Source organism: Falco biarmicus, chromosome 8 (genome assembly GCF_023638135.1).
Source record: "Falco biarmicus isolate bFalBia1 chromosome 8, bFalBia1.pri, whole genome shotgun sequence".
NCBI classification, from domain to species: Eukaryota; Metazoa; Chordata; class Aves; order Falconiformes; family Falconidae; genus Falco; species Falco biarmicus.
The window spans coordinates 19,046,460-19,054,761 of NC_079295.1; the positions used below are offsets into that span (position 1 = coordinate 19,046,460).

Consider the following 8,302-nt stretch of genomic DNA (forward strand, 5'->3'; position numbering starts at 1 on the left):
AGCATCTGCAGACCTAAGCACACATTAAAAGCTCCCTCCATGCATGAATACTCAATATATCCAATCCTGGCTCTGACACCAAGGCACTCAAACAACAAATTGACCTGCGATTAATACATACCACCATTATACCCACTTAGACTTCTACAAACTATGTATCCTCTAACACATCAATATTTTGTACCATCTGAAGCAATTTACTTTGCAGTAGTAGTTGCTATCCTTGTTCTCCAAAATTTCAAGAGTTTAACTAAAAATAACCTGAATACCCTGCATAATATCTGAAAACACTGAATATCATCTGAATGTCTCAAAGCATGTTAAAAAGTTCCATGCCCCAACCTGAAAAACAAGAAAGATGCTCAGTTTGGCTTAGTCAGCTGACATCTTCATGCTACATGTGTTCTATGTGTAGCAAGGCAATTTATACACCCTTCTATTTTTCTTCCCAGCCCCCTTTCCAAGAATATATACAGCAAATACTCATCAACATTTTGTATTACTCTTGCTTTGAATTCAACATTACTCAGCTCTGTATTGTTATCTGAACTGTCTCATCTAAAGACAACAGCTTTCCTATTCAGTACATTGGCTTCAACCAAATACCAGGGCTCACTAACTCTACTTTCGGCTTTGACAGAAACATGGAATATTTTAGTCAGAAATAGTAGGAAATTACCAGTTCTTTCTGCCTTCTAACTTAAAAGCCAGAAATTCACTACTGAAATGTATGAAGTAGTATAAGGCAAAGCTTGCTTAACTTTAATACATATACACGCAAAATTATATTGCCTGAAGGGAAAAAAATGAAAGAAAACAAGTTACCATGGAAACAGTGACAATAGGAGATGAAAACAGTGTGACTAGGCTAAATGAATTTAAATATTTCACTTTCATTGCAATGCCCAACACTGAAATACTAGTTTGACTATGCAATAAGGATTTTTTACAGCAAAATACAAGTTAAACTTATTCTGTTTTTCTGGAAAACTGGCTATGGAATAATCAAGGAGACACTGGGCAGGATGCTGTTCAAGTCCCAGCACAAGGCACTATATTAAGCCCCCAAATGACCATTAAGGTGCCTACAAACTGGGCAGAAGCTCACAAGGTGACAGCATGCCCAGCCCAGAGTGGGGCAGGAGGGTGGCCCCTGACCCACCAGCTGAACTAGTGCTCCCGGGGCATCCAGTCACCTAGCTGAGCAAGCAGAGGCCCCCAGACCTGTGCTACTGCAACAAAACTGTACCTGCCAGCACTCTCCAACTTTTGTGTTTTAGCAAGAGGCACAGTGACTAGTTGAAAAGGTTCTTGTCTCTCCCTAGGAAGCTGAGGAACAAGCACAGGGTCTCCCACAGGTATCCAGGCTCAGCATGCAAATTTCACCCACATGGAAATTAAGCCATAGATATAGTTTTTCAGTTGTTTCAAATCCACATCACAAGTACATACGAGACATCTGCATGCACAATACTTATAACCAACAGTGGAGCAGAGTTTTCTACTGCAAAACAGAAGTATCACCAACAGTTAGAGCCTTTTATTTTCCAAGGTCTAAAGCATGTTGATATTGTAACACCGGAAGTAAACAAAGTTTTCTGTTATGATGAAGTTATGAGATTATGTTCAATGAAGTATCAGAACCAAGATAAAATAATGAATCAACTCCAAACATTAGCATCACATGATTTAACAAATGGAATTGCTTCATTACACAGACATACCATCTAAGCACAGATATATCAACAAAACTTCCCCCTTCCCCAAAATAATCTGCAGATATGGTACTTTATACACAAAACTGAGACAAACAGGCTAATTTACTCAAAGAACAAGTGACAGTTTCATGTATTTTCTTCAGAGAAGCCAGATGAAGAGCAGTTCAACCCAGCTGAATCAATGCAACTCAGATTGATGTGTCTTGGCCATCCATTTCCTTACAATAACCATCAGCATTTTCAATTCAATCACCAGCTGATACTCAGCATTAAAGCAACATACACATAAAATGCTCACAGACACTCCTGTTCCATGATCCAAGAACCCACACATTCTTGGAAATTAGTTTAAAGTGGCAGTTTTAAGAACTACCCCATGGACCAAAACACCAGTATTTGCCTAATGCAGAGGAGTCCTGCAGGTTGCAGAGTTCTTGCAAAACTCAGCACACGGGTGCAGTAAAACTGAGGCAGTATTATAGTGTTAAGGGGTTACAAGACCCTACCCAACAGTAACTCCTCAAAGCCCACCTCAGCTGGGCTTTTGGTTACCAACTCAGATCACCAGCTTGAAATTCAGGACACAGGCGATACCAGGAGGTCACTCCCACTCTCTCCTGAAGCAGTCTGGGTTATATAGTCACACTTCACAACCACATAAGCAAGCACTCCAGTGTTTTTGAAGCCAGTAGTACATTAGTATCAGGTGCCTGAAATTAGAAAAGGGAATGTAACCCAAGGAAGCCCTTCAAGAACTGCTTTGCAAAAGCATCATTTATCTGAAGAATGCCATACTGCAGGCAGGGACTATCTGCTGTACTTGTCATTCTTACACTACTTCCCTCTTGGAGGATCTTCCCTGCAGCAAACCAAATGTAATCGCTCTGAAGTCAAACAACATCTGGTTTATAATCTTAGACACATTCAGGTTCTGTAGCCCACACTTCCACTACCCCCCTGCAGCTGCACATACACCCGATTCAGTTGCTATTCTGTTTGCTGAATATCTGATATAGCAACACAAGCCTGGGTTCATAGCAGTGTAGCTCATAGGTAGTGTAAACCTACAATAAGCACCAAATGCAGACACAAGATTTCAGGTCTAAGACTTCAAGGGTTTAGGTACACAAAAGCAGTGTGCTGCTTTTTTAAAAAAACCCCACACTGTTCTGATAAAACAAATATTAACTCTCCTTACACATGTTCCTAGCCCTATTTCATTATTCTTCATTTCACCACATTGTAATAAGCAAAGCCCCAGGGAACAAGGAAATTTGTGTTTCTCTAGTGTTCTTTTGTAGAAAGCTTATGTCAATTAGGGTGAATTAAAGACTCAGGAAAGCCAAGACATTATAGCTATGCTTCTTGGTAGACACTTAGTCAAACGATGATTTTTAAGCTATCTCTATTCCACCTACCACTTCCACTGACACCAGCTTCTTTTATCTTTGAAGAGACTGCTCTACTACAAAAATGCACACACACAGCTACTTCCAGTTTACTTCCAGGCAGTAAACAAATAACAACTTAAAGATATTTTTTATAACACTGCAGATCAGTCCTTTGAGAAGTATTTTTGAAAGCTTGCAAAATCAGGAAATCTGCTTCACTATGTTAAAAAACCCACCACCAGACAACTACTGACTAACTTGGACAACACTGTTTAACCTACTGCATAAAGAACTTTTAGCATGCTCTAGCAAATACATTAGATAGCTGCTAAAGAAAATGTTGGCCTGTACCATCAGCCCTGAAGACTTGCACACAACAGCCCAGTTTTGTATATAACAACACTGCAGAGGCATCATGCTTGTCCACCACATTCAGCCTACAATTGATTTCACACTTCACATTACTTGTTCTCTACTAAGAGGTACAGTAACATCTCAGAAAAGTCTAGTTGGTTGCAACCTGTTAAAACTACAGGTGTCCTTACTTTAGTCCAGCTCAAAGTAGCTTCTAGGAAGTCCAAGTAATTACTCCAATCTATTGCATTAACAGATCATTCTATTCAGTTTAAATAAACAAATCAAGTTTAAATAACTATATATATGCACATCTATTTTCTTGTACATATCAGATCTCTGTACATATCAAAAAGCCTATCAACATTTTCAGGTTTTGCTATAAACTTGTATTTTAAATATTAAACATACTTTAACTTCTTCCTTATATCTAGGTTTTTTCTAATAAAATTTAACCAATGAATATGTCCAGTTTGGTTTACTTGGTATCACATGATCAAACAATTAAAGTCATATTACTTAAATTCTTACAGATTTCTTTCATTTCATCTGGCTGACATTCAACTACTTGGAACTGCTGACAGACAGGAATCACTGTTGCATATGAAGTCACATTTGCCCTCAGATTATGACATTTTTATCAGATTAATGCTTCCATATGAGATCATCTTACTTCATCTGTTCCTCTACTTCAATCATTAACCTTGACTAGCAATTAACTCCTTTGATGCAATCAGAACCTCCTGTGAATAGCCATGCCTTCCTCAAAGCAACAGGTTCTTACTCCTCTGATTTGTTAAGATTTTAGTTGCAACAGCCCTTACCTTCTTTGCTGTAAGTTTCCACCACCTTAAGCTCAGAAGTCAGCTATACTAGAATTCAGTTTAGTGTCGAATGCTGCTTAAACACTATTGTCTAAAGAGTTAAGCTTTTACAGTAAAGATTGCTTTGAGCATTGGCGGCAAGATATGAAGCCTCTGCTGTTACTTGTTAAATTCAAGTAGTATCAACTCCTTAGGAGTTAATGTTGCTGCTTAAAGTCATAATCATTACAAGCAACTACAGCAAGAATTGCAAGAGTCTATATGAAGGTATGGCAATATTAACATATTACCCTGTGAAACCTGAGTGTGCGCTTGATACAGACACACAGCTGACTATACACGCATCCCTTGGTTTATCCTGAATAATAAGAGATCCACAAGCCTCTCTTCATCCCACAGGAAAGAAGCTTCTCCACAAAGAGAGCAAAAATCAGGAAACCCTACCCTGCTTTCTCTTGCTCCAGGACAGAAGAACTTTAAGCCTATGAGCTACTGAATCAACATCTAGTTAAAAGGGAGTATTGCTTGAGTGTAACAAGGGCCAAAGTGTTTAAAATTTGTATAAATTACAATACAAACTATTTTGGCAAGATTAATATCAGTGCAAGCTCCATCTCTGAGGCACTCTTACTTTCTAGCATACATAACAGTTACTCTGGTACAACTGTGTTCTAGGGAGTTGTACTGCTTTGAGAACATAAGGTGCTACATGTTGAACACTTCATGTGCTTCACCTTCAAAATAACCATATGTAAGTTTTTGAACTCAAGACTCACCAGCAGAGCAAGCTTGCTAATAACCAGTCAACAGCATAAAGTTCAGAAAAACTAATTTCAAGGAAAAGTTCTTCTCCAACTCAATTTTTTATTAAGTTTTTCAGCATGCCTATCACCCTGTTAATGCTTCAACACACATTGTATAACTATGATCCCCATCTTCCACTGCAATACTGAATTAAAATACAAAATTCAAGCCAAGAATGCACCAAGGAGTAACATCTCTCTACTCTTACAGTAACTAAGATCTCCCTCAAGAGGATACTCTTTAAGTATAGAATTGCTTGTCTTTTTAGAGGACTTTTCCCATCTCAATCACTGTAATTCTAAGAAGTAGGGAACGTATTACATTCTTTAAACACATCAATTTGCAAAGACACTGTTTAGCCTTCAGAGACATTTTTCTCTGGAAACAGGAACAGTTAGGTGAGCACCCACAGACTGAGTCAATTCCACATACTCCCCTTCCTCTCCTCACTGGTGATGAATAATGTCTGGATAAGATCCTTAACAGTTTGGTCATTGAACTATCAACAAGAAAGTCATGTTCCTGCAGGTCACTGTCTAGTGACTATTGGATAAGCAGCCAGAATTTTTTTTTTCTATGATCAGAGACCTAACATCTAAAGTACTCCAGATGCTTGTTTGGGTTTTTTTTTTCCTTATCACAGGAAGTAGTCTACTTCACAGAAGAAACACAACATGAGGAGAGTGCACCTGGTCTGCTGCAATAGTGTCTGTAGCTTTGACACCACTTCAAACATTACACGTAAGATGCAACAGGCATAATAAACAAAAATCTTGCTTAAGGTACTTTTGGCTGCAGCTTTACTAGGAAAAACTTAAAGTAATAGTTCAAGAGAGGCAGAAAAGCTGAATCATCATATAGAAGACTGCAAGAAAAAAAAGCATCTGGACCATCCTGGTATTGCTGATAGAAGCCACACAGTATCACTGTACCTATCTACAGGTGAACTATTTTTACCAGATTTTTTTCAATCAACCTTCTGGGTCTCACAAACAGATCAACCAGCTCCAGACTAGCTGAAAGTCACTAGAACAGGACTCAGGTGTTCATCACTTGCCACCTCCAAATCAGTATAGGCAACAGAATTGTCTCCCTCCCCATCACTCACTGCAAAACTGGGTATTGCTCTCAAACACAAACTCTACCAAGATCCTCATATCCGAGCTATATTTAAGTATTAGAATTTTCACATGCAACATCTCAAACACATTTCAACTGCCTCTCAGATGTTCAAAGGCAATCTTAAGACAGAGATACAGCTCCCTTTAAGGGGTTGGTGGGTTGGTTTTTTTTTGTTTCTATACACACAAAAAGTCTGGGCTTTAAGTACATCAAGACAGTTGTACCTGTGGTGCAGACCAAGTTATCCAGCAGTTGTACCATTTTGTTCATAAAGTGCTTGAAGCAACATAATTTTTATTCTCAATGCAGAACAAGTTATTTAGAGTAAAAATACATATCCATTATAATCCTATAGCAAATCCTAATATGAGAGAGCTATGTTAATAAGTTATAGAAGTACAGGTGGTAAGTTCACTATGACTGTTTCTATAGAGAAAAGTAGCTATCCTTTGGGTCACATGCATCTTCACAAAAGCTATTTTCTCCTGTTCTTCAAGGATACAATAACTGGCTGTAGAACTTATGCAAGAGTAGATTTAAAATAAAACTCTGAAAATTAGCTAAACTGTTACTTTTTCAGAAACAGTGATTTCTTCCTAAATTCTAACCAGAGAAAAACTCAATATGGAAGGCAACAATTCCAGTGAGCAGCACTGTTTGTACACTGCCTGCAAAAACATCAAATTCCCTCAGTGAGAGAGAGCTAAAGGCTTTCTAGGTTGTTAACACCTGACCACATACCTATGACATCCCAGTCCTCCCAAAGCAGGCAAGCTCAGCTTGTGGCTCTAGGCCACAAATGGCCTGTTAGAACAATTCAGACTGTCCCTTGCTCTCTTCTTAAAAAAAGTTGAGAGCAAACCATGGGCTAAATGGATTTCCCCCAAAAGATCACCCACTACTTGCCCTACCTGCCTTTTTACTGCCCCATACACTAAGATACTAGTCCCTGTACACAGCTTGATGAAAAGTAGTAAGCTGTCTACAACCTAAACCTTAAAATGCTCTTACGGGACAGCAAGCCAACACACATATAGAAAAAACACACTGAGAAAGCAGAAATCCCAAAACAAATAAGTCCGCTCCAGCACAAAGGCGATATCACAACTGTAGCACTTAAAAGAATCTACCAGAAAAATAAATCCAAGAGCCAGTGAAAAAAAATTTTAACTAGCCAATCTGACTAGTTGTCTTCCTTGGTCTCACATGACCTCAAACTCCCTACTACTAAACGGAGCAAGAAACACAAAAGGTAGTGAATATGCTTAAAACTATTCATTTCCAAGCAGCTCTAGTTAGAGCCCAATGTACGGGTACACTGTTGGCAGCACTCATGTAAGGTGGAGGTTCCACACTCCTGCGAACAGGACCGAAGGCCAGTACACAAATGGCGCTTCTCACACGTGCTGCATTTTTCATTATAGCAGCCCCACAATATTTCACAAACATTAAACCGCTCCTCCGGTTACTAAGGTGACTGTCAGCAACTTTCCATTTTCATACAACCCCGCTTACTACAGAAACAAGTAAGAGGCTGAAGACCACCTTCCTTCGGTTTCACCCGGCCCCCACAGTGGTGGGCCGCCTCAGCACTTTACCCGCGCTTGGGCTTCACCTCGTCCTGCCTCCCCCGCTGCCCCCGGCACCTCCCCGCCCCGCAGGGCCTCCCATCAGGCCCCGACAGCCCACGACCGTCCCGGGCGGGAGCAAGACCGCACTCCACAGCGCAGGCCGCCCTAGTCCCAACCCGCACCGACAGCCGACCGCTCCGGGAGACCGCCCAGCCCGGCGGGAACTCCCCGGAGCGGCCCGGGGCCCGATGCCCCGCGGGGACCCCCGCCCGCACCCACCGCTTCTTCGGGATGGAGCCGGAGGCCGGCCCGGCAGAGCCCCCCTGCGCCTTGCAGGGGCTCGGGGAGAGCGCTTCCCGCTCCGGAGCCCGCGGCGAGCCCCGCAGGTGCCCCGAGATGATGCGCAGCCGCCGCAGGGCCGAGGACGGGGAGTCGCCGCCGCCTCCCGCTGCCTCCTCCGCCGCGGCCGCCATCGCACTTCCGTGTTGTGCCGCCGATCGCCGCCGGGTGAGAGGTCG

General features: G+C 41.4%; 1 protein-coding gene across 5 annotated transcripts in view; it reads right to left on the reverse strand.

Annotated features, from left to right (window-relative positions):
- AGPS (alkylglycerone phosphate synthase) overlaps positions 1 to 8,302 on the reverse strand; it is an 82,696-nt gene that overhangs the window by 47,881 nt on the left and 26,513 nt on the right. Inside the window, exon 1 of one of the 5 annotated variants that reach the window (XM_056348243.1) lies at positions 8,064 to 8,300. The exons of the other annotated variants lie outside the window; for them this stretch is intronic. Coding sequence (XP_056204218.1) covers positions 8,064 to 8,257 — 194 coding nt within the window. The 5' untranslated portion in view covers positions 8,258 to 8,300. Of the gene's footprint in view, positions 1 to 8,063; positions 8,301 to 8,302 lie in introns of those variants that run through there. 5 annotated transcript variants of the gene reach the window in all.